This window comes from Mobula birostris, chromosome 10 (assembly GCF_030028105.1).
Source record: "Mobula birostris isolate sMobBir1 chromosome 10, sMobBir1.hap1, whole genome shotgun sequence".
Lineage (NCBI taxonomy): Eukaryota > Metazoa > Chordata > Chondrichthyes > Myliobatiformes > Myliobatidae > Mobula > Mobula birostris.
The window spans coordinates 110,676,536-110,703,891 of NC_092379.1; the positions used below are offsets into that span (position 1 = coordinate 110,676,536).

At 39.2% G+C, this 27,356-nt stretch overlaps 1 protein-coding gene across 3 annotated transcripts; it reads left to right on the forward strand.

Moving 5' to 3' along the window:
- Positions 1-7,104: 7,104 nt before the first annotated feature.
- Positions 7,105-27,147, forward strand: amer1 (APC membrane recruitment protein 1). Of its 3 annotated transcripts, XM_072270821.1 has the most exons (3): positions 7,105-7,191; positions 9,445-9,529; positions 18,134-27,147. In XM_072270821.1, exon 3 carries the CDS (start codon positions 18,240-18,242, stop codon positions 21,762-21,764), a length of 3,525 nt encoding a protein of 1,174 aa, XP_072126922.1. In that variant the 5' UTR covers positions 7,105-7,191; positions 9,445-9,529; positions 18,134-18,239; the 3' UTR covers positions 21,765-27,147. The 3 variants fall into 3 exon arrangements, with proteins under 3 accessions (XP_072126922.1, XP_072126923.1, XP_072126924.1); XM_072270822.1 differs by lacking the exon at positions 9,445-9,529 and having other exon boundaries at positions 7,110-7,191; XM_072270823.1 differs by lacking the exons at positions 7,105-7,191; positions 9,445-9,529 and adding an exon at positions 7,212-7,349.
- The last annotated feature ends 209 nt before the right edge of the window (positions 27,148-27,356 follow it).

Sequence of the window (27,356 nt, forward strand, 5' to 3'; positions counted from 1 at the left end):
GCAACAGTATGTTAATAGGACGGTTAGAAATGTAACCAAGGCAAGTACATGTTTGATAGAGCTACTTAGAAAAGCATATAATTCAGACAACGGTAGCAGAATAATATCAAGCGTGTATAAGGGTTTGTTAAATCTTAAAACACATTCGACTTCATACATTAAAACAAAATGGGAGAAAGAAGGAGGGATAATAATATCTGAGGAAGACTGGGCAATAATATGAAGGTATCAATGGAAGTGTACCAGTTCACAGAAATGGAGGGAGTTCGGGTGGAAAAACTTGATAAGATATTTTATTACACCCTCTCAGAAATCCCATTATGATAGTAACCTCCCTGTTTGCTGGAGAAATTGTGGAAATCATAATGCAAACCATTATCATATTTTCTGGGAATGCCCTGTTATCAAAGACTATTGGAGTGGGATACACAATGCCCTACAAGACGTCTTTAAATGTGAAATAGCCTTAGAAAGTAAGACCATATATTTTGGGTATATACCTCAAGAATGGTTGAAAAGAGATAAATATTTAATGAATATACTGCTGGTGGCTGGTAAAAAGACTCTTACCAGGAAATGGTTATCACAGGAGAGCCCAACTTTAAATGTATGGATGGAAATTACAATGGACATTTACAAAATGGAGAAGATAACAGCATCTGTTAATCATAAGTTGGAACAATTTGATTCATGCTGGAAAAAAATGGTTTAACTACATAACACCTCATAGGCCTGATTTTATTCTCGCATCAATGAATATGTTGTAAAAAAAAATCACTCCCTACTCTGTACATAGTTTTCTTCTTCCGATTGTTCTTTCTTTCCTCTCCTTTCTATAAATGTATACCTCAGATAAATATTATGTAGAGATTTGTGACAAATATGATTATATTATATGCATGTACAGTATCTGAAATACATCTTATGGAAATGTTTGTTTGATGATGAAATTCAATAAAAAATAAATTACAAAAAAAAAGAAAGTGGTGTCACGGGTTGATAGGGTCACAAAGAAATCTTTCATCACATTGGCCTTCACAGATCAAAGTCTTGAGTACAGAAGATGGGATGCTATGTTGAAATTCTGTAAGACATTAATGAGGCCTAATTTGAGATATTGCGCGTAGTTTTGGTCACCTACCTACAGGAAAGAAGTAAATAAGTTTGAAAGAGTACAGAGAAAATTTACAAGGCTGTTGCTGGGTCTGAAGGGCCTGAGTTAAAGATTGAATAGGTTAGGACTTTATTCCTTGGAATATATGTAAGGAGTTTCTTCTTTTACGTTACTACGTATGCTAATCAAAATGGCTTCTTTGTTAGGTTATAATTAAAATGGTTTCTTTGTGATGTTAACTGCTGAGACAGTGATTCTTTTTCTAGCAGCTAGCAGCTTGTTTGGGTTATCACTAATGATAAGGAGGAAATTAACAAATGGGTGTCCATGCAGTGGCGGCGCCAGAGATTTTTTCTTGCTGGTGCTACGGAGGGGCTGAATTATTCAGTGATGGTGCTGAGGGATGCACTGTATGGTAATATGTATTCTCAAGGCCAGACGTGAAGCGTTAAAAAGTCAGTTTCAAGCATTATGTGCCTACTACAAATGCCTCTGTTGATTCACAAGCAACAGCAATTGATAGATCTAATATAGAAGTGAACTGTTACAGTATCAACAGCATCGGAGACAACCTGGGCTTCATGGGGCATAAACAAAAAAAAACAAACAGAGCATCCGAGCAACAGCAGACAACGTGAATCACGCACCAATCCCACAATCAGCGTCAAATGTGTGCTTTTCAACTGAAAAACACAAAACAAACCCACTGCTATTCCCATTACATAGACAGCAATGCCAAAAGATACACCGTTATTAAAGTGAAATAAGGCAAACAATAGATGCAAGGCTTTTCCAGGAGTTGGACAAATCATACTCTGACCATGCAATACCTCAATTAATTCGGCTATTGAATTTAAAACAAAAATCAACAGAATCACCGTTTGGAAGTCTAAGCAAAACCAGTAGGCTTAATAACAGTAAATGTAATATTTTAGGATTTTCAGGAAACATAAGGACTATGGGGTATCCACCACAAAATAATAATAATAATCAGCATTAGTCTTGGCCCAAATTTTTTAAAAATCAACTGCACTCACCATTAATGTCTTCAGAGAAACACAATCCATCTGTTGTTGTGATTGGTGGCGAAAGCATCAATGATTTTCTGGATGTCAAGTGCTTTGGTCCTCCGGCTGTTTATGGCCAACAGAGCCAAGATGCTGTTCCGAGCATCGCCGCTGCTATTCCTTAAGTAGTTTTTGACGTGTCGGAGGCAAGAGAAACTCTGTCACGTGAGGCAGATGTAACAGACAGAGTCAATGATATGCAGTGATATAGTTTGTATAAATCTATAAATGCATCGTGGTAGGATCTCATTAGAGCTAGAAATTCCACTGTGTCTTTCACTGTCCGTCCTTGCTTTTGTTTTGTTTCCAGCAGACGCTGAACCTGATGTTAGCTCTGCAGTCAGGTTCACTTCAGTCACTCCATAGTATTGGGCCATTGGCCAAAGACAATTCTTGTCTAGGAATAACTTGTGTTTGGGACTCCATGCTGAGACTCCAGTCAGAACACCCCCAGTCTCAATTGAGAACCATCTTTTCATTTCAGTCAGAAGTCTGTCTATAACTGGATAGAAACAGTGGTTGCCAAGGTCATCAGAGGATGTGACCGGTGTGCGTTCAGTTAGGGCCTCAACAACAAAATCATGTAGGCGATTGGGTGGCTGAGCCTATCTCCTTTCATGTGTTCTGCTCTGTATACCGGCCTTGCTGCACAGGTCCCTAGCTCTAGTCTGAATTTCACTCCATGATTCCTCTCCCCATTTTGCTGAGAGTGCATCGATAACAGACTGAGCCAAGTCCACAGCAGATGAAAGCTCCAAGCTGGGAGATTGTAGCTGGTCTGACATGAACTTGGTGATTCGGAATAAATTCTCAAACAGCATGAGAAGTAAAGCAAACTGCTCGTTAATCAGTCCATTTACAGCTCTGGCCTCCGTTTTCCTCCGTGCATTTGGTTGACCCGTAATATCCTGTAGTGTCACTAGAATGGCAGGGGGTGATTGCCTTCTAGACAACAAAGCTGTATACTGCCATGCCCAGCATGTATCTGACAATTTCTTCAACTCCACGGGCTGTGCAGTTGATTCCAGTTCTCTCTGTTTCTTCATGAAAAGATCGTGGGCAATGGAGTTTGAAAAGAAGTTGTAAAGCAGCTGCACAGTTTCAACAAACTCATCCGCTTGTGGTACATTGCTCACAACATCCACTAAAACAAGGTTAAGTCTGTGAGCATGGCAGTGTATATATAATGCTTGTGGGACCTCTTTCCTGAACCTCTCTTGTACCCCGTTATTGCACCTGAACATCACTGCCACCCTGTCATAACACTGACCTATACACGCATTCTTATCAATAACACACTGAGCGAGTGCCTGTTCAATGCTTTTAAGAAGCGACTCTGTGTCCAACCCTTCTGCTGGAGTGAAGTGCAAGAATTCTTCAAGCACTGTTTCGTTATTCAAATACCGCACCACCACTGATATTTGCTCCTTTTTACTCAAGTCTTTACTTTCATCCACCATGATGGCAAAATATCCAGCCTCCTTGATCTCTGCACTTATTTGACATCTGACCATATCTGCCATAATACCCATAATTTCATTTTGGATATCGTGATGGGTGTTTTTTGCATTTCCAGGATTGTCCTCTTTTTTTAGCTACAGTCTTATCAAACTTCCCAATTACACTGAGCAACTCAACAAAGTTTCCCCTATTGCCAGATCCATCATCCTCCCGGTGTCCTCCCCGGGCAATGCCTTGGCACGCAGTATAGCGTAGAGACTCAACCACTGCTCTCATATACTCACGATTTTCTTGGACAATCTTTGTATGTCCTTTATCAAGCATATTTCCCAATCTTGAACCATCTTGTTTTCTCAATCTGAATTCGGCCATGCCTCCATCGCAAACTTATGAGCTGCACTTACATGATGGGTTTTGAAAGCCGTTGTAGCTTTCCGCCAGTTGCGGTAACCGGTGACAGTGAAGGTAGACTCAGAATGGAACCCATGTCCTCCACACAGGAAATGCCTGCATGCAAAGCAGAATGCAGCATCTTTTGTGATTGAATATTCCAGCCATGAGTACAGGTCAAATCAGCCATGAATAAAACTCCTTTGCTGATTGCCAAACTGTTGCGAAGGGTACTTTTTCAATGCTGGCCGACGGGGTCCTTCCTCAGGCTGCTGGCTAACATCGCCAATAGTATTCCCACTCACACTAAGAGCAGCTTCATCCATGTTCTCTTCCGAATCCTGCTCCATTTCTTGTTCCTCTACTTCGCCCTCACACTCCTTCAATGAACTGCTGTTGTCCTCACCCCCACTTACTTCTTTCTGCATGTCACTTTCAATTAAGACAGGCTCAGGCTGAGACACCACTGATTCCTCTGGATAAGGTCATTTTCTGACTAAAAATCGATCCATTTTTCACGCCAGCCAAAATAATGCATGTGCCAGGCCCACGCTCGCTTGTAAAAGCATAATGTGCGCGTGTGGAATCCATTAGTCTCGCGAGACCATGGATCTGCGTCTGGATGTATACTATCAATCTCTCGCATGAGTGAGCATGAGTGATGTCACCACCTTAAGTGATCTTAGATCAGCCTAACTGATCTGAGGACAGCAACGGCAAGACCTTGACAACGAACGAATGAGCAGAAGTGTAGAGTGGATCTGACAGAGTTTATAACTTTATTGCTGCGTGGGTGCTATAGTAATTGGGGGCGCTGTTTCACTAGATCAACTGGAGAAACTTTCTGTATTCAAAACTATACAGAGAAAGCAAAGCAGCTGCAGTTAATTTCTTGGTGGTGCTATTGCAATTTCTGCCGGGGCTATAGCCCCAGCTAGCACCACCTTAGCGCCGCCCCTGTGTCCATGTTATTCTTTTCTGGGGTGATATTCTGTCTCATATGGCTGGGAAACGGTGCATTTGGCAGGCTTTTGGAGGAGAGACTGGGAGTAAGATGGATGTGCTGGAAGCACTCTGGTCAATCGTCTTGGATGGTCCCGAGTTACAAGTCGAGGGGGTCGGAGTGGATCGCAGTGTGAAGGGAGAAGACCCCAGGTATTTGAGCTCCAACTGTGAGCACCAAGAAATTGAACTTTAATAAGTCTGGCGCCTTTTTCTTTTATATTGTATCTCTATTAATCTCATAGTCCTAGTAAGATTTATAAAGTGTAATCTGTAAAGTGTACATTGTGTGCTGTCTGATGTTTGATGTTTGAGGCCATACCAGGTGGCATTGCACAGCAACCGACACAACTGGAAGACACAGTTGGGCGGTGGACGGGGTTTCCCCTAGATAAATATGAGCCGATATAGCTGAGCTTTACATGTAGATGATTGAGAGGAGATTTGATAGAGGTATACAAAATTATAAAGAGTATAGATAGAGTAAATGCAAGCAGGCTTTTTCCACTGAGATTTGGTGGGACAACTAGAGATCGTGGGTTAGAGGTAAAAGGTTTAAGGGGAACATGACTGAAAACCTCTTCACTCAGAGGATCGTGTAGAGTGGAACAAGCTGCCAGCACAAGTGGTGCATGCGAGCTCAACTTCAAAGTTTAAGAGAAGTTTGGATAGGTACGTGGATGGTAGTAGTATGGAGTACTATGATCCTGGTACAAGTCGATGGGAATGAGCAGTTTAAATGGCTCAGCACAGACTAGATGTACCAAAGGGCCTGTTTCTGTGCTGTAGTTTTCCATGACACTATGTATTCCAAATATTCATAATCCTCTGAGGAAAAATGTTTGCCTCCTGTGTCATTAAATGGGAGAAACTTCATTTTTGACTGTGACTCCAAGTTCTAGATTCTCCAGCAGGAGCAGCATTCTCTCCACCTCCATTTTATCAGGACCTGTCAAGATCTTCTTGGCTTTGCTCCTGTAGTACCTCAGTTCTGCTCATGCTTCAAACTCTTGCTCGATATAGATAAACATCGTAACAGTGAATGCACCTTTTATTTCTCTTCCCGCAGTTCAAAAATACCATTTTTACTAAATTAGTCCAGACAATTTCTTGGCTCTCAGCCAAGCTACGTTAAATTGTAGAGGGAGTAATTGCGTAGCATCATGTTTTGATTTTATGGTCATATAACCTTACTGTTTTGGCTCTTCAGACCATTCTTCAAGCAAATTGTAGTCATACTTGTCATGATACTGCTCTCTCTGAAAACAATGCATTCCCAACTGTTTCTCAGGAGAAATAATAGCACACATTCCTTTGTGTACAATATTGCACACAATCCATCCAATTTGGCCTTAAGCATTTAAGCCAGTAATTTCCTGCTCGATGTTTTATGTGCCTTTGAATATGAAACTCTGGTTTTAACATGCCCAGCCCGTCCCTTTCCATCACTATTAACCCTTGCTATCAAAGGACTGAATTTTCCAGCACAACTATCTAATAACATCCGATCGAATACGTACACTTTGTTTCACTAAGACCCTCTTTTTCTTTGTTTGCATTTCGTCCAGTTTGAGTTCTGTCTATTGCCCTGGTCTGCATTTTTCACGTCTAGCTGTACTTTCCCGACATGCACTGACCGATTTTGGCCTTTCTCTGTGACTATTGTCTGAACGGCCACTCCTTGTAACTCCCTATTACTTCTTGACTGCATTGATGTTGTTTGGCTTCGCACTGTTTTCCGTGTCGGCACTGACCCACTTTGCCACTTCTCTCCTGCTCGTCTGCACTGATACAGTTTACAGTTTCTCTCTGTAGATCGTTTTCTTGTCCACACTGACCAATGCTCTTCTTCATTGAATTTTATCTACAGTATTGTCCTTTCCTGCACTGACCCTATTTGACCCTCTCCGTTTGCATCACCCCATTCCATCGATCCTCTCACAGGTCGCCGTTTTGCCATTCTCGCATGGAATTGCGGCAGACGGAAAGCCCGCCTACACCATCCAGATTGACAGGCCGATCACGCCGCTGATTGGACGGCACGGACTGTCAGTTATGGATTGGGCGTCATCAAAGAGAAGGCCTGACTGAGGCCGAGTGGTTTGGAGTGGTCCTGGGGTCGGCGTGGTGGAGTTGAGTGGTATCTAGGCGCCGAAGGTGAGTGACAGATGGCCAGCAGGGTCAGAGTGAGGGCGCATGGTGGCTCTGCGTTAATGTGAATGTGGGGCTTCTCACCCGGGCTGGGCTGGAGCAGGCCCGGAGCCGGGGCAGCGCCTGGGAATGCGATGCCGAGCAGAGAGACCCTCCCTCCGCAGGTGAGGCTGCGAGTGAACCGCAAGCTCCTTCTCTCAGCGCCACCCACCAAAGCCATCCGTGTAGCCAGCGACTCCTGAAAGTTTCCATCAGTATCATCAACAGGCGGATTCGTTCCTGTATTTACCCCTTTAAGATCTTACTCAATTCACTGTAATCACGGCAATTGTATGAAATTTCTATTGTACCCGGAGTCTGGAGGGACGAGTTTTAACCGAGAAGGAGATGTTTCTTGCTTTAGTGCCAGTGTGCCAAAGAAACCCAGTGTATCTGTATCTGTATCTTGGTGAGGAGCCAAGCATTCTTTAAAGTGTCTGGAATCTGAGGTTAAATTGATGATCATCTGGTTGCCAATGGCGTTGCTGCGTGCGGGTGCCAAGCTCCAGCAGAATTGTTAGAAAAAACATTCCCTCTGAGGCTATTCATCTGAATATTTGTTCATTTTAATGAATTATGTGCATAAACTGTTGAATATCGTGGTATTATGCAGTGTTCGCTAGATGTTAGAGAATAGTAGAATTGAAATTTGAGCTATTTAATTTTTCATTTTAAAAAAAGTGTTTAATTTATGCTTGTGAATGCTGCTATATGCCAAGAAGCTGCTGGAGGTACATTTTTTAAAAAAAAATTGTATCTCGCATACATGTATTTGTCCATATGACAATAAACTTGACTTTGCCGTTATAGAATAAATGAAACTTGATGAACAACATGATTATCACTGGCTGGGAGGAGGAAGTGCCGTGGCTTTGTGTGAAAGCTAGTATGAATTCAAAATTCTTTTCATTTTTATGATTATAACTTGTGAGGAGATGTGCTTTTAGTAGTTTGACCAGATGGCCAAAACAATCAAAAAAAACATTTTTTGAATCAGGGATGTCAATACAGTTATTCATTGGTAAATTATTTTGCATTTATTAAAAATAATAAAATGCTTCGATCAGCAATTGTTGCAGAGTAGGTTGCACTAATAGTCTTAGGATAGGTAATGCAGTGCATCAGTACATTATTTGTACTATAGAAATCCTAACCCCAGAAAGTATAGACAATTTAAATGCTAAGGCTATTATGTTTTTTAGGAATGGTGTGGAATAGGAGAGTGCAGTGGGGGTGTGGAGAGATGAGTAGGGTTGCTAATAGTTATGTTTATATCCCCAAGACACTTGTCCAGTCAGATCTGGTAATTTGTGAAGGTGAACACACTTTGTCCAGAGACCTCATTATGCTGTCTTGGATGCACCTCGCACAAAGATCATTAAGAGTAGTCCGCCAACCTTATTTAAACTCGCTTAAACAAGGTGTATTGCTAACTATGCCTTCCTGTTTATAGAGACATTAATTTAAATGTAGTAATTAATCTTTCTCACACTATATACTTAAAGTTCTGCTGTTTAGTGATTGTACATTAGATTGCTAGGTTTTAATACATTCACATAATTCTAGCTAGCAAAGATGCATAACAAAGAGTGTAATTGGTTTATTATTATCATGTGTACCAAGATAGAAAGGAAAGATTTGTTTGCAATTCATCCACATAAATCTTTCCATACGTCAAGGTAGTACAAAAGGAAAACAATAACAGATTGCAGAGTATAGTTTTACAGTTACAGAGAAAGTGTAGCACAGAGACAAAAAGTGGCAGGGTAGATTGAGAGATCAAAAGTTCATCTTTATGGTACATGAGGTTCATGAGTCTTATAACAGTGGGATAGAAGCTGTCCTTGAGCCTGATGGTATATATTCTTAACTTTTTGTATCTTCTGCCTGAAGATGGGGGGGGGGGGATGTGGAGAAGAGAGAATGACTCTTGTGGGAGTGTTCTTTTATTATGTTGGCTGCTTTCCTGAGGCAGTGGGAAGTGTTGACAGAATCAGTGGAGGGAAGACAGGTTTTTGCCATAGACTGGGCTGTATTTTGTAACTGTGCAACTTGTTGCAGTCTTGGGCAGAGATTGCCATACTAAGCTGCTGTGGATGTGATTGATAGTGTTGCTGACACTGCATTTCTGGCATTGTTGTGAACTGCATTTTATTAACTACTGTACTATATTGTATGGATCACTGACCAACAATTTCTTGAACTTTTTTTGGTTTATAGGGGCAATTAACAAGCTATTGCCATGAAACTCAAGTTTTGGTGAAGTGATCAAATACCTGGAAATAAAGAAATCATGAAGATGAAGGTTGTTACCTGTCTTTTTTTTTGTTGAAATGTGTTATTTGTTTCAATTGGTGACAAGTTTTCCTATCCATTATAATGGACGGTTAACAAAATTTAAATTTTCCGTAGTTCCCCAAGATTATCCTGTAATATTTTTAACCAGATGGATCCTGCATCCTCTTGGGTGTTAGTAGGTTAGTGTATTCCCTGATTTGGTAAAGATACTGGCCTAGTTTAGATATCTGCAGCTCTTCACAGGCAACAGAACACCTTTGCTCTGTCAAGTAAGGTTTCACTATGGAATCTTAGATTGAGGATTTAATGGTACTACAATCCTACCTGTAGACAGTGATGGCTTTTATTTTAGTGATAGAGTGATCTTGTGTTGGAACAAGAATTTTCCTTCCAGGACTACAGGAAAGCTGAAAGAGGATGGGGGAGTGACAAAAGCCACCAGGGAATACTTTATTTTGCAATGTAATTTCTCTTTTGTTTGAAAAAGTAATATTCAAAAAGTCAATCAAAAACCTCTGAAAATATATTTGGTCAAGAAACTGCAGTGGCTGGAAATCTGGAACAATGTACAAAAAGCTATAAGAAACTCAGTGGCTCAGGCAGCCATCGATAAAGGTAGATGCTTTGGGTTCAGTCCCTTCATTGGGACATTGAAGACATTTTGACTGCCTATTTCCTTCCATGGATGCTGCCTGACCTGCTGAGGTCCTCCAGCTGTTTGTATATCGCTCTGGAAAATATTTGCAATACAGTGGATTCTGGTTAATTGGGACGCATCGGGTCCAGTACATTTTTGTCTAATTGTCCCAATCAGTCAAAGTTTCATGGAAATGGTTAAAAAGGTGTCTAAAAAAATATACAAACTACCATTTAACTGAGTAAAAAATTATGTGTTTAAGTGAAATACAGAACAAATTAGAACACTACCAATGCTACCAGTATTATAAAACTGTGTATTAGTTCCTGATGGTTATCAATCCTGGAATTCATTCACTGTACACTGCCATGTATGGGTTGTCCAGGGAGAGGTAGCATCCTCTGGTAAAGGGGCCTGTCGTGTCCACTCTGGGGCAGCTCACTCAACTTCAGTTTCCACTGGATGCTCAGCTCTCACCTGTGGCTCCAAGCAGCTGCTTGCATGTGACAGTGGCCACATCCTGGTACACTGCTTCTACGGGTGGGCTAAACCAGGTGAGGGAAGCTGGTGGGCCCCATGCCCTGGTGAAATAGGGACGTGTATGTCCTAGCATATGGTCAGCCCCAGCGGGCAGGTGATCAGCAGTGGGATCCAATGGCCAAGAAGGCAATTCACAAAGTCTTGTGGAGAGCGAAGAGCATGATGAGGTACAGAAGAAGTAATGGTTATCCACTGCAACGAAGATGACTACTTGTACCACTTGACCTGGACTTCCGAGGTTGAGAGAATGTAACTGTCTCAATGCAGCAGCTTTTCTACTTTTAAAAACTCGCCCGCACAGCTTTCACTGTCATTGTTGGATACGGCAGACAACCAATACGCTGCCATGTTCTTTTGATTGGCTGTAAATTAACAAAATTAGTGCAGGCATGTAGCTGCAGATAATGGATTGCCTTCATACAATGCTTTTGATGATTGCATCCTCCAAATCTTCACTTTCATTGTAACATTCAAAATAATTGTTGATGCCTTCAAATTCTTAGTAGTTCCTAACGTAGTAGTGAAATCATTTCATTTTCACTCCTGGTTGTTTCTGGCATCTGCAATCCTGAATGCTTGAAACCGCAGTGAGCAAAACATTTCTAAGTTGTCTTACTGCTAATTTCTTGTCAACTGTCAATGACAAAAATCACTTCTTTGACCACAAATGCATGCAACTGATGCTATTTAAAATCTGTTCACTCTATAGTTCCTAACAGTCAGACAAGTTCACATGCTGACACTCATTATAAACTGTTCAGCAATAGTCTCCTGTCCCAAAATACAGGGTTTTTTCTCAATTAGGTTTTGTTCTTTAAGAGTTATCCGAAATCAAAGGCTGCAGAGATTATATGATGGACCAATTAACCAGAATACACTGTAGTTTTGTTAGCCTAATGTTAAAGGTTTCTAAAATATAAGTAGCAGGTCTAATACATACTGTTGTTATGATCAGATGTCATCAGGCTTTACTAATTTTATATTTGTGCCCAAGTTCTATTCTCCCTCCTACCACTCCTGGAGAGTGAGTAGCTTTTGATGCAAGACACCAATATTTGGATATTGAGCCAGTCTTGTTGGAGATTGCAGCATCCCAAGTGGGAAGTCCAGCCAAAAGTAGAAACACTTCTGGCAATTGCATTATCAGGCACATCCTGTCAAATTAGCTTTCCTTAGATGGAAGCTGTTGTTGAACTTTAAGCTGGAAGTTCATTAGTCAGTTGATACCTGAGCTGACGCTTGAGTAAGTGTTTTAAAGACAAACACAGAATTTTATGGATATGAGAGTATAAGAATCCAGAGTCAAGTCAATAGTAAACAAAATGCTTGAAGTTTAAGAAAACAATAATGATTGGTCAGCTATCAGATTTCTAGCCAAACAAAATGTGTTGAAATTTTAAAATGCTCTTTTTGAGTAGAATGGGGGTACCTCAAGTGGCCTGATGCTGTCAGGTTAGCCATTGAAAACATACTTGCAGACTCTGCTTGTGCATTTTAACTCTGTCTCTTTTAAGATTTCCTTTTTCAGTTTACTTTTCCACATGACATTTTTAGTGTTCCTTGCAGGGTTCTTTATGCACAGATCTAAATGGTGGCCATTGGAAAGAAGGAACACACCTTGTTTGCATCTGGTGCTTTCAGTTGGTAGGGGTGGACTCTGGAGGGTGTTGACCTGAAATGACCGGGGAATGCAGTGTTCAACACTTGTATTGTTGGTGCAGGGTGTAGAAGGTGGGCCATCTTTGTACAAACGTGTACTTTGGCACTTACCACAATAAGACCACTGCTGTTAACTTTAAAAAGTTTGGTACCAAATCCCTGCTCTCAGTTTCCCCAAAAATCGCATACTCCTTAACCAATAATCGTAGATTTTGTTCTGGTTGCTTCTTGCTGGTCTTCATGATTGTTGCTGTATAACTCAATTTGGGAAGTTTGTCTTTCTAAAAGAAAGGCTGAAATCTTTCCCAGATGAGATGACTTGTCCTGAAATGTTTTACTACTTTGTGTTTGTTACCTCACCTGAATATTTTCATAATTTTCTGTTTTATTTCATATTTCCATCACCCATATTTTTTGTTTTAGCCTTTTAATAACTAATTTGTTGTGATTCCAATTTTTTTCATTTAGTTTCTGTTGATATTAAAATAGTCATATTTTACCTAGTGATGCAAACATTTTCAAAATAAGTTTATATCCTGGTTTCTGTTGGAGGGCAGAGTGTTTCTTTGTAAATTTTCTGATAGCAGTTATGTGGATATGCTCATGATGGTTATTGTCTTTAGGCCTATGCATGTTGGGATATACACTTTTTTAGATTTGTAATATTTATCATTGTAATTATTTCCAGCCTCCTTTTAGCAGTGTTTACTTGTATATAATACCCATCAAGTCTATTTAAAATTGTGGATCTTTAGCTCTGTTGTTTAAAGGTTATTTCAGTTTGCACCGGCATCTGTTGCTTGTAGCATATTACTAAGAATCAATAATCCCTGCTGCTTTGATTATCTCAAATTCAGTTTGATTCATTTATGTCATTTGGAAAAAGGAACCACTGAATTGCGAGAAACTTTACATCTTGAAACAGAGGATTTGTTACATCACTGTGATAAATTGCTAATGAACTTGACAGTTGATATTAGTGTATTCATTTCATTGCCTCATCAGCTTAATGCTAGTCCTTTGTGTTTTATGAACACCTTTAATATTGTTTATTTACAGTAAAAGGACCACTGATGACTTATTAGATAAACCCATTGCTTGATTTGGTTCTAAAGCTCATGATCTTGGTTCATTCTGTGCTCTCACTGTGGCAGCAATTGGGACCTGCAGCTGGCCACAATCCTCTGGGACTAAAGCCCTCCTTCAAATCGATATTCTAGCAAAATCCTTACACTCTCAAAGCTCCCCACTCCTCTGCCATTTTCTATCATAATTTAGCTACTTTGATATTCTTTTCTCAAGGCACAACTTTGAAGCCCTTTTTAAATGGTAGTATTTCTGCTTGTATTTAATTCTCCTATTTCAGTCTTCCTCGTTAAATGCTGAGATTAGTTTTGTGCAATTCTGATCACATTCTTCTTTAATCTGTGGCCTGTCTGTTCGTGGAGGTGATTGTAAAAGATTGAATGGTACAATTTTGGTTGAATGAGAGGATTATGGTAGCCTAGCCAATATTTATCTCACAATCTACATCAATAATCAGTTCATTGTCATGTTGTCATGACTGGTAGTATGCTGTCTTTGACATTTTACCAGTGTAGAAGTACTTTGACAGCATCCTGTGTTCTGTGATAGTTGATATATTTCCTATAATTAGACTGGCAAAGGAAACATATCACTTAAGGTAACCCCATGTGTGATGTTGTTAGCCCATACCCAGCCTCCCTGCATATTATCTATATTCTTGCATTCAATGAATAGCTGTTTTAGCAGTGGATCTGTATCTCGGGTGTGGGGGGAAGTAAAATCAACAAAACTTTAAAAACACATCAACTTCATGGTCAGTCAGGTTATTTATCCCATGGTACAATTTTTTAATATTATTTCTGGGCTGCTTCTACTCAGAAGTCCTGAATTGTAGCATGATTGTACTTGCTACCATAGAATTGAGAATAATTAAGCAACACACACACAATGCTGAAAGAACTCAGCAGGTCAGATAGCATCTCTGGAGAGAAATAAACAGTCCACGTTTCAGGCCGAGATCCTTTAGGACTCATTTGTTACAAATCATGTTTTAAAACATAGAATATAGAACTGTACACCACAGGAACAGGCCCTTCCTTTGGTCGACAATGTTGTGCTGAATCAATTAAATTAGTAATGAAATGAACAACCCCGGTATTCCCCTCAGCCTACACAATGTGCATCTTCAATTTTCCTCTCATTAATGTGCCTATTTAAACATCTCTTAAAAGTTTCTGAGCAACACACACAAAATGTTGGAGGAACCCAGCAGGCCAGGCAGCATTTAGGAAAAGAGTGCAGTCAAAGTTTCGGGCCAAAACCCTTCGGCAGGACCACTTCCAGAGTTTCTGCCTCTCCTACCACCCCAGGTAGCACATACCAGGCACTTCCAAGGAAATGTATATCTATTTGTAATTACAGGTTTATTGCAACGTGTAGTATGGTGTATGTAGTATGAGTACTTCAGTGTTAGAGCACAGAAAAATGCCCTTTGTCCTACTCATCCATGCCAACTACGACGCTTTCTGGAGTGAGTCTCATTTTCCTGCATTTGGTCCATATTAGTCTAAACCTGATCAAGTAGTTTTCAAAATGTCTTTTAAACATTGTCATTGTACTTGCCTATCCGCTGTCACCTTATAACTGTGCCTTCTAGTTGTGGACTCCCTAAGGTAGGAAAAAGGCTTTGACGATCTACCTCAAGATGTATCAAAACGTGTAAAGTTTCAAGATGTGGACCTCTGCATCTTGGCGGTCAACTTCCTTATTGGCAGACCTCAAGTAGTAAGGATTGGAACCATCATCTCCTCCTCGCTGATTATCAACCCAGGTTCACAATGCTGCATGCTTGGCTCTGTGCTCTGCTTTCTATGCACATGTGATTATGTGGCTAAACACATATCCAACGCTGTCTATTAATTTGCCAACGACACTGCTGTTGTTCGACGCATCACGGGTGGCAATAAGTTGGCTTACCAGAGCGAGATAGGGCTCCTGGTTGAGTGGTGCCACAACAACAACCTCTTGCTCAATGTCGGCAAAATTAAAGTACTGATTGACTTCAGGAAGGTGAACATGTGCCACTCTGCATTGGGGCATTGGGGGTAGAGAGAATCAGCAGCTTTAAATTCCTGACTGTTTACAGATTGGGTTACCTGTCTGGGGTCCAGCACACATTTGCAATTATAAGGAAAGTGTGTCAGTGTCTTTGTTTTCTTTGGAAGTTAAAAAGTTTCGGCAAGTTACTGAACACTTTTAACAAACCTCTGCAGATGGTTACTTGAATGTATCGTGACTGACTGTATTGTGGTCTAGTCCAGTAATCTGAACTGGGGAATGTAAGAAGCTACAGAGTATCAGACTCTGCCCTGTACATTACAGGCACATGCGTCCCCACTCTTGGCACTGCCTCAACAAGGCAACACTCATCATTAAAGATCCCCACCATTTTGGCCATGCTGTCTTCTTGCACGGAGGTACAGAAGCCTGAGGTCCTACACTATGAGCTTAAATGTGCTGGTGCACATGATAATAAAATCTACTCGACTTTGATTTTGTAAGGTCACTCCTTGGCCTCATTTGATGCAGGGAAAACAGTAGTCCATTCTGTCTGTCCTCATAACTCAAACCCTCCAGTGCTGGAAACAACCTAGAGAGTTGCTCACAATACTCCAGCTATGGTCTTACCAGTGCCCTTTTCAACTTAACATGACGTCCCAACTTTTGTACTGCATGCCACATCTAATGAAGGCAAGCGTGCCATGCACCTTCCTCACTACCTTATCTACTGAGATTTTGTTTTACAGTATTTCCATTGTCAATTTCTATGCCTTTTTGTATTGAAATTTTCTGTTCGATGGTTGGCATGCACTTGGTATTATAGTACAGGTTGAGTACCCCTGACCTGAAATGCTTGAGGCTGGAAATGTTTCCGATTTTTTTTAATGTTTTGGAATATATAACGAGATAGCTTAGGATCACCATCATTTCCGATTCTGAATTTGTGCTACCAGTAAGCAGTCTTTGTATTAAACTTGTTCATCACACGTGTACTGATATAGCCGTTCAGTGTGTTAGATTTTCATCAGCAACGATAATGGCAAATTCATCGATGAATTTCTCTGCTGCTTTATCACCACAAATCTTTAAAAAAACTCCATGCTTTTTCTTAAATTTCTACAACCAGCCTGCTGAATATTCACAATTATCTTCAATTTTCAGTTCATCATGATAGATCTTTGCTTGTTTCATGATCAGCATACCGTTCAGCAGCATATGTTCACTCCAATGCTAACGAGTCCACTCTTTCAATATACGGTTGAGAACTTCATTTTTTGATTAATGCAATGTTTTTCTATTTTTGTTCATTACATATGTTGGGTCACTTTTCAGAACTGGTGTGCAGAGCCCTGCGCATTGCCTGGGAACCTTTCCAGCACCTTGTGGCATTTTCCATTTGTGACATTATAACTTCGGATGAGTGGTAATCAACCCGTATTTAATGAATACAGACACACACCTTTTGTCTCTGTGGAAGCAAATGAGTGTTGTATTACTTCTACAACTTTCCCATTTGGAGAGGAATAACATTTTCATCTGTCTCAGATCAGTTTCTCAAATGTTACACTCTGCTGCTTTTTGAATTGATAAAAGGTGGGAGGTGTTGGGGCTTGTGAAGTGAAAATAGGAGAAGTGAAAATGACCTGCTTTCTTGTTGTGAGGGAATAGGGTTGGTGCAGTTAATAATGCTCCTGAAACTGCTGAAAACTACTGCAAGCTGTTACAGGATTGTAAAATTACAACCTGAAACCAAGGGAAAGGGTAAGTTTAGTTAAAAACAAGACATTGGATGATTTCATGTCCTAAGCACCCTGATAAGATTGTGATTTAAAATTCTCATGTTTCACTCAACCTTGGAACTCCAGGAAAAGAAAACAAGTGACAGAGACATGCACTTTTGAGCTGAGGCATATTAGTTATGAGGCTTTGTAAACGTTGTATGTTGTGTACTCTGTCCTGTTTTCCTGTTGTGTCTTCAGAATATTTGTGAGCACTTGTCAATTTGCAGCTATTTATGGCCTAAATGTTGTGAGTTAAAGGTGCTGAACATCTTTTTCACATGGCTCATCTTTGTAAATGCAGTGTTACTTATAACATTGCTGGTTTCTGGTACTTATTGAAAATTAATATATAGGAAACCAAGTCAAATTTGAATTGTAAGGTTTCAGACAATAGCAAAATTGAGAGACCTGGGAATTTAGTGAGGGTGGGTGGATTGTGTAGGATGTTCATAATTTTGTTTGGTGAATCAGTTAAAATGTAAAATCGCTTGAACATTGAGATCAAACTTCATTATAAAGAAGTGTGCAATTGAATAGCTCTTTAATGTTTAATGTCAAGGCATAATTAAATTTCTTCGGTGAAAGATGTCAGTCCTACCACAGGGGGAAAACTTGGCCGAGTACAGAAAATAAATTTGTTTTTGGAAGTATGTTTTTATTTTGTCTTCCATGTTTAATTGTCATTGTCTTTCCATTGTGCTTTTCATTTACTGGAGATCTTCTATTAAATTATAATATTTCTATATCCCAAGGAAGTGAATATCCCAAGCTGATGATATTTATTTTTTTATAATAATATGACCACACTCCGAAGGTGTCAGGAATGTTATAAAACAGAAATGATATAAAAACAGGATGTTTTGCTGCCTTTGTTTAGAACTTAATTTTTTCTTTGTTTTCCTTGTAGGATGATGGTGGTTGAGCAGGTATACAGACTTTGTGGAGGAGTTGTGGGTCGTTGTGCAACTGATCTAATTTACAGCTGATTGCACCTGTGTATAGACACAGTTGTCATGGAAACTGGCAGCAGTGAAGAAACAGCCGGAACAAAGGCTTTGTCTCCTGGCCGTGGGGAACTTGCCAGAGGGAGCCAGATCCTGGGAGCAGCTGTGCTTGCACCATACGACTCTACTGATGCCTGTGATACGGAACAGTCTTCTGGGAAGCTTAAGAAAACTGCTTTTAAATTGTTTGGAGGAAAGAAGAGCATTTGTGCACTACCTAGCTTTTTCACTATTAAGAACAAAGGACAAGTAAAGGGATTCTCCAAAAAGGGAATCACAAAAAGCAAAACTCTCAATGGCATCAGTGAAGTGACTTTGGATATTAATCAAAAAGAAGGACTTGATACTGTGTGGGGTGGATACAATGATTCATCTGGTTGGAGTTCTGCAGCATCAAGAAGCTTGCGTGGCTCTAAAAGTGAGCACTTGGCACTAGATAACAACATCAACTCTGATTTCCATAAAAGTGAATCTGTAGAATTGGAGAACTCTGAATGTTTTGCTCACAAACGAAGCACAGATAAGCCCTCAAATGAGAGGAGGTCGAAGAAGGGCCTGAGGGGTCTTTTTAGTAGCATCAGACGTCACAAAAAGAACAAAGCTGTTGATTCTGTGAAAGGAGACCCACAGGACAGTAACTATGCTGCTGATGATTTTGCACATACGGAACAACCAGCCGCAGGAGAACAAGTCGTTGGGGTTGAATTTAAAAAGGGCATGGTGGAGCTAAACCTGAAGCCTTCATGTAAAATGAACTATACAGAAGCAAGCAATTCAGCAGATAAAATTGGAACTGCAAATAGTATAAGTTCTTTCTCTGAGTCAGGTGCTTTAAAAATTGAAAATAGCACGAGAAACAAGAGGAATGAGTTTGAGACATCTGCTGCAGAGGTAAGGAAGGTCAGTGTGGGCGAAACTAAGGCATTAAGTAGGAAGCCTGGTAGTGCTATTTCTAATCTGAACTCCGGTTTTGGTAGCATGCCTGATATTGTAAAACCTAATTGCATAGATCATGACCCACCATCTGTGCATTCCTTTGATCAAGTCAGCTTGATTTTTGGTGATGTGACTTCACTGAAGAGCTTTGACTCTCTAACAGGCTGTGGGGACATCATTGCTGACCATGACGATGATAGCATCGCTGAAAGCACAGTATCGGGTGAGAGGAGTAGAACAGCTGGGAAACGGAGCTCGTGTTTGGTTACCTATCAGGGTGGTGGGGAAGAAATGGCAACTCCAGATGAGGTTGAAGATGAATATCTTAAAGTGCTGTGGGAGAAAGCGACAGGGACAGCGACAGTCTTTGATAGCAGCCAAAATATAGCCGAAGATGGTGGTGAGTGTTTGCGATCACCCAGTGATGTGGAGCATTCTGCTTTGCATATTAACCTGTCGGATGCTTGTGCTCTGCGAGGTGTCACTGATAGTGCAATCAATAGTAGTGAGCTGGTGACACCACAGAGTGACCATCAGGAATCGGCACCAAATAGTGATGAAGGTTATTATGACTCTACCACCCCAGGACATGAGGAGGAAGGGGGCGACAGTATTAGTGAAAGTAAAAATGGAAGACTTCCAAGGGATAGCTATAGTGGAGATGCCTTGTATGAACTCTTTGAGCAGAATGATAGTCTTATAAATTCTCCACCAAGTGATGAACAATCTTTCGAAACCAAGCCACCTTCACTGGGTGCCTCACTTACATCCATTTTAAGCTTTTCGTTGCCAGTGGATACAAATATTCCTTGTATTCCAACTAAACAGAACATTATGATTCCTTCAGAGCAAGAAAAATTTAATTTTATTCAGGAAGATGAGATCAGAATAGCCCACCTACAGCAACAGTTGACTTGTTGGGAGTCAAATGGGAAAATGACTTTTATAAAAGACTTCTCTGTTAGAGGAAAGGAAGCATTCTCTGGTAATCTACTTGAGACTGAATTTAGTAAAATTGGGGCAGACGCTCTTGGTGTTATTGCCAAAAATCAACAAGCTGCTGTGTGCGCAGAACCTTTTATTTCAAATAGTCTGAACAAAAATGGAAAAGTGAAAGCTGAGTACTTGTCAGAGGCGGCTGATGGGCAGAACTGGACAAAAATCCAAAGATTATGTCCGGATGAAACTGATGAATACTTGATGTGTAAGCGGAGTGTGTGTGAAAGCTACAGCTTAACAAAACTTCACAGTAATATGTCTCGAGCAAGTTGTACACAAGAATGCAAAAATGAAAACAGTGGTAAATGGGGCCAACAAATGAAAACTAGTGAGAATCATAGTTTGAAGAAATTGGTTCAGAACAGCACAGGAGCCAATGGAGTGGTCAATGAATTAAGTGGAAGCTCTTCTGATGGTAGAGAAATGAGAAAAACCGAAGAGAAATTTGAACAAGCCATCAACTACTCACAGGCTTTAGTTGAATTCACAGCTAACAGAAAACTTTATCCCAATCTTTCTGAAGGCCTTGGGAATTCTGATTCAGGGTCTCAACTCACACAGGATATACATGCTTTGCCAGCTATGGTAACTTTTGACGTTGTTGATGTTGAGAATGAAGAAGAATGTGACCAGCAGAGTGAAATGGTCTTGGACGAGGAAATCTCTGCATCTTATGAGGCCTTTGATAACAGTTACTTGGAGAAATATCACCATTGTGACGACAGAATGTTTCCAAGTTGTGCCCAGACTACTTCCCTTGGCACTTGCTGGGGGGCTGCCAGTCTTCCACGGCATAGCAGTCTTTATAAACTAAATCCTTCACTGCCAGCTCCATTATCAGTTAGCAGAAGGAGCAGGTCCCTTGATACTGACAGCTTAGAATCTGAACTTACTGATTTGTATCTGTCAAAGGTCACAGCAGCATCAAAGAGTACCCCACAGTCTCCTGATGTTCCTCCATATGAATGGGATGGCAGGAAAGGATCTGCTTGTCACTGGTTCGGCAAACGAAGTAGTCAAATTGTTTCTTTGGAAACCCCAGAGATTGCACATGGTTTGCATTGGTCCAGACAGCAGCTCGCCAAGTACAGGGAAGAACCTGTGTCTGCAGATAAGAGAAATGCATCATTTAATTCTTTATGTCCCTCTGAAACAGACTTGGGCAAACAGCACACTAATCGGATTGGGGATTTGTGTTTACACTGTAAATCCAATGTAGTTAAACAGGCAGCTCAAAATCAGCCGACTTGTAACTGCAATCTGGGACCCGTAATTAACAATAAGATGCCTCATAATTCACGAAAATTGGTTAGACCCTCTCACCTACCATTACAAAATGATGATTTCGCGTTGCAGACGGGTGCTTATAGTTCTTCAAGAGAAAACACTACTGGCAAAGGGGTATGTGTTTCCTTAAAGGAAAGTGGGGAAGAAGATTTCTGTAAAATTGCATCCTTGACTAGGTATTCTGATTCTGAACTTGCTGGTAAAGGGTGTGGCACTGGAGAGATTGCTCGGGTACGATCTCCCTTTCATTCAAGTAAGATGAAGTCGGAAGCACAGTCTGGATCTTACTGGCCATTGCACAGCTGCCAATAATACTATGTTTCAAGGAAAACAAAAAGTGCCCTTTAGTGTGGAACTTCCTGAAGGGTGGAATAGAAACACTACTCATGGATGTGTAATCTTTTAACTTATTATGTGGAGAGAAAACTGCTGGAGAAAGCTGTGTTGCCTGAGGGTTTTTTTTTTGTTATATTACCAATTTGTAAATTCACAATGTTTTGTTTTGTATTCACCAAAGGCTTTGAATAATATTCTTTTATAAAAAGTATTAGTGAAGCAGTAACTGTAGCATTTTTAGAATGTGAATTGCATGATTTTTGTTAAACAATTTATGTGGTTTATATATTAAGAGCATTTCCATTACTTTGGTATAAACTGCTGCTGTATTGATGCGGAAGTATTGGGATGGCTAAAATTAACCAAACGTGACTGTTTAAAAGTTGGAATTCAAACTTTTGTTTTGCAATTAACTGCAGGAATTTTTCATGTATTTTTCAGCCTACTTTTCCATAAATTGAGTTTCTTTTTGTACAGGTTCTGTACTCATTCTAATTGAGTAAACATTAATGTGGATTTCAGAATCTGATAAACTGGATATTAATGAGTTTCTACTTAGTTATGGGTTTTCGAGTCAGCACTATCAGCTTTCTTTTCATGAGAGCTTTTACTTGGCTACCTAATTTAAATAAAACTGCTAATTGCCAGGGTTAGTTTAATAATTGTGCTAAATATATATTCAGCAAAGAATTATTGCACTTGCATGTGAATCTTAAAAACTTGTGTAAAGGAAGCTGTTCAGACCATTGAATCCCTTACAGCCAATAAAGTGCTGTCTGGCTTGCTTGCTTTTGGATCCTAGTTTTGTAAGGTGTGGCAAATCGTGTTCTTACAAGAACTTTTTTAAAGTGTGAGTTTTACTACCACTGTTGTACTTTGGAGCAGTCAAAATCCCTTCTGAATGATTAGTAATTATTCTCAACTATAAATTTCTAATTACCTAATCTTTTTGAATTTTCTGTTGAGATTAGAATCATTCTGTGTACCATTCAGACTTTGATATTTGTACATCATCATATATTTTTTGCAGATTTCTAAACTATGTTGCATTTAATTTTAGATCTTTGCAGGCATCACAAAAAGGAAAGGATTTATTTAGTCCTGTGGAATCCCAAGACAAGTAGCCTTCCAGTCAATTAAAAAAAAATGTTAATTATCCTCTGGTTCCTCCCAGTAGTCAAATTTTGGACTCTACTTCCTCTTAGAACCTTACTACTATATTTCTGAGTTCTGATTTTTATAAACACTGATTTTTAAAAGCTCCAATTTGATTTGCTTGAAGAGTATAGTCAGTGTCCTTCCTGATGTAATTTTGAGTCATTCAGGCAAGTTGTCCTAGATCTGATTTGTCAAATTAACAGGTCTTTAAAAAAAAAAGGGAAAGTTGAGTAGACATGTATTGTTGCTGTTGCTTGTTGTCCAGTAATTTCTGCTAGGTGCTTATCTAATTCTCTCAATTCCTGTCTCATGATTAATTATAGTGCAAAGTACCAGAGGTATGTCAGAAAGAAAGATATTCTAATTGAAAAATATTTTTTCCATAACTGAAGTAATTATTTGTCAAAACTGAAAACATCATAAAGTTTGTAGAATTGAGCTTTGTGTAATATATAGTGCTACTGTCTGTTGTGAAATATAGCTATGCAGTTATGTGCTTCCTGTAAATCTCAGCAATATTTGTTGATTAAATTTATCCAAAAGAAGTAATGAATGTTAGAATTTAAATAAAAAATTGTTCCTAATTTGGAATGATTTTCTTTAATTGTATTGTACAAGATTGCAGTTCCAGTAGTTTAACAAATCAGCAGCATCAAGCTTGAAATCTCATTTGTGTGTTCTCAAGCTTTACATCCAAGCCAAAGGTTATAAATTTCTTACTTGTACATCTCTCAACTTTATAATGTATTTTCCATGTATAACCTTAATACAACTGTAAAATCAATACTTTTCTTCCTGATGAGTAAAATGGGTAAAGAGAAACATTGCCTAGATTCCTGCTCCAGACTGTTATCAGAAAACACCTTCTTAATCACCTGTGAATTTATGCATATAAGTCCAAGACATTTTTTTGTGTGTGTCTTGTATGATCTCAGAGTTGTTACTTGAATACACACACAATGAGACTGGAAATTGTAGCTGGTATCAGGCAATCTCTTCAAAAAAACAAGAACTATGCATCTTCTCCTTATACTTCATTTTATTTATCTTTTCTAGCCAGCTAAAGCATTGAGTAAAATGCCACGATGTTGTGATGCAAGCTTTATGCATTCATTTGCCTTGGTGCCACAAGCTGCTTTCTAATGTTCTTTCCTTCCTAAAGTTTCATATAAAGATGACGGTACAAACTTTGGGATGTTGCTATTCTTTGATTAGTTATCTATGTGGCCAATTAGTCCATGTAGTGGGTGTTGCCAAATCATCGTACATAGATAATATGGAGATGAATTGTTATATTCAGAGGATGCACAGGAACACTCAGCATCAGTGTAAAAGCTATCAATTTTTCTGATTTTCATCTTTCCTAGATGCTCAGGCAGTTGTATTGTGCATCCTTTCATGCCATTTATTAAAAGACTGTGGACATTTTTCAAAATGTCAATGTTTGGAGATAAATCACTTTTAAAAGAGAAGGGAGACGAAAGGAAGAATAAATAGTTGGTTAATATTTTAAGTACAGCTTGAATTCCAGGTAGCATCACAACTAAAACAAATAGTAGGTGTGCATTTGCCCACATTTACTGCCATCATCAGTAGCATCTCTTCAGAATAAAGGGGATTAAATTTTTGAGAGAATTGAAGATTCACCATTGGTGTTATGAACATCATTTGCCCCTTCTGTATTTGAATATTTTGAAATTCCCATTTGCTGTGCTCTAACAAAGCCAGTAAAATACCCTGGGAAAATAGTTTAAAAAAAAACTCTGCTGGAAATCTAAAATAAAACCAGAAAGTGCAAGAAACACTCAGCCATTTACTTAACATTTTGGGTCCAGGATCTCAGAATTGAAATATTAAATGGTTTCTTTTTCTGCAGATGCTGTCTGTTCTGCCGGGTGTTTCCAGCACTAATTTTATATTTCAGTAAGGGGCTCTATCCTGTAGCTGTTAACAGTCTGTTAATATCACTTATTACTTGATTAGTCATTAGATGGAATTTATTTAATAAGTGCAGGATTGACATGTGGATCTTATGAAGCAGGTCTTCCAGTAATTTGTGCCACCTCAAGTACATGAGTATTTTAAACAATATGATTTATTCATGCTTTATATAATAATACAAGTAGGCACATCACAAAGATCTGCTGCTATTACCATTTTATTTTTTTAAACCTCTATAGCTTTGCATTTGATATTTGTGATATTCTGGCAGTAAATCTTGTTACAAATTATAAATTTCTTGTTGGTGAAACAGAACTGTACAGCTTAATTACATGTAAAGGTTAATCAGTTTTTCAGTGGTTCATTCCAAATATTACATGATTAATCTAAATCCTTGTAACTTATTTTTTTTGTGGCAAGTTTGTCTTTAACTTCATAAAATATGGTGAGATGTCCTTATTTCAAAATCAAAGCATTAATTCCTTTGAAGCTATTTATCAGGGGGGATTTAATTCTTGAGGAACTACAAATTTAACAGTAATCCAATTAAATAGCATTCTTAATATTACATGCTTCAATTTTTGCAGAATTTGTTTTTATATATTTTCTGTACATGAGGGATATTGGAACAGTACAAATAGAAGCTTTACTCTTTCATGAGCATATTATGTTATTTCAGGTGTAAAATGGTGGCATGCAGAATAAGGCAGTGAGTAATTTCTCCCAGCAATGTGCCTGAACACCAATCTTGCAAGAGAATTGCCTTAACGTGCCAGTGGCATTTTCCACCTTGTCTTAGACTGCAGGCATTGATATTGCCAGTTGACATTGACTTAATTCAAAGTAACAGTACTTGCAGGTCTGTTTGAGACAAATTCTATTTCCTGTAGAATTTTGGCAACCGGTTAACAAAACCTAAATGTCGTTGGATTAGCCTTTTAGACTTGAACAATGATTAATGATGCTATTAGATATTTATTACATTAATGAGATGGCTTTCTTCTTGATCTACATTGGTTTACATTAAATGTTTTTAAAATCTGTGCTGTGGTCAAAATGTCTGTTTGAAAACTAGCTTAATTTTTTTTCCATTACACTACATAAGGTATAGCGATTTAAATTTTTGAGGGGGGGTGGGGGTTGCTGTGATTACTGAATGTACACTGAGGTGAAATGCATGAAGATGTTCAAGCCAATGGGAGGAGTCTGTTTTAAATGTGATGATATTAAGCAGAAAATTATAGAAAGTACAACTGGTGTGCCAACAACTGATGAGATGTCTGTGACTATTTCTTCAGTTCTGACAAGCTTTTTAAACCTGTCTTAGTTCTTTGCAAATGCTGACTGACCTATGCATATCCATGTTTACTGTTCCACTGAAATTGCCAGCATTTACAAACTCTGTCTTACTTACACACTTGGATGTAATGAATACTGATGCATGCTTCCTGTTGTGCGCGACATGTATGTATTCCAAAAGCAACGATGTTCTTTGTGGTGTCTCTCTTGCATATGTCATAAATGTACTGAGGTGCCTTAAAGATGTTTTGGGTTAGTCACAATAAGACCATTACAGCTGTCATTGCAGCCAGCACTGAGTACTGCAGGCAACCTCATCAGCTTATTGCATGTAAAAGATTTTTTTTAAACCCAAACATCAAGGTGTCATTGTAGCTGTGCCTGTCAAATGGGGCAATTTGCTTATTAGTGTATTTGATATCTGTAAATATGTGGTGCTGTACAGAACTATGGCCTCTGTAAAGTGTGGAAAATGCATTTTTTTTTGTAAATTGTCAAGTCTTTGATACCCAGCTGTTGTACTCCAAATATTTATGGTCAAGTTACTTTTCCATTTATTATTGCATCTCATAAAAGATTTACACATTACTGTGTACAGAGGAAATAAAACTCAACCATAGAACAAAAAAAACCTGACTTGGAGAATGTTTATTTTCCCTTTGAGTTCTGGTTTACTAGCATGACAACTGGCCCTGAGGATGCAATTGTTTTTGTTCATTTTGTGTTTATTAAAGTGAGGGTTATGAATACTCTGGTATTACAATGTACAGTTTTTCCTGCTGATATTTTTAATTTGAAAGGAAAGTTGCTTTCATTTCATGCAACATTAATGTAATGTACTGTTTGAAATGCATCTCAAACCCATTGTTAAGAAAGCAATTTAAATTTTGTGAATGGAGATTGATGGTTGTTTTTATTTCCTATGAGCCGAGTCAGTTGTGATCCAACCTGTGTCCCATCTCCAGCCTCCTCCTAAACTGTCTGCTCAATCTCCCTCTGGTCATCTTCTGTAATGCAGCTGACTTCCTCTAGCATGGTGAAAGGAGGAATACCTTTTGCAGGGCTGACACTATTGTGTGTTCACTTGCGAACGGTGGTGAAGTACATGAAGGAGCCCATGTATATAACGTGGCTGCAATTTATTTCTGACTTCATATGCCTTTTGTTACC

Excerpts from the sequence above, each read along its gene's own strand:
- amer1 (XM_072270821.1), top strand. The coding sequence starts at position 18,240 with ATGGAAACTGGCAGCAGTGAAGAAACAGCCGGAACAAAGGCTTTGTCT.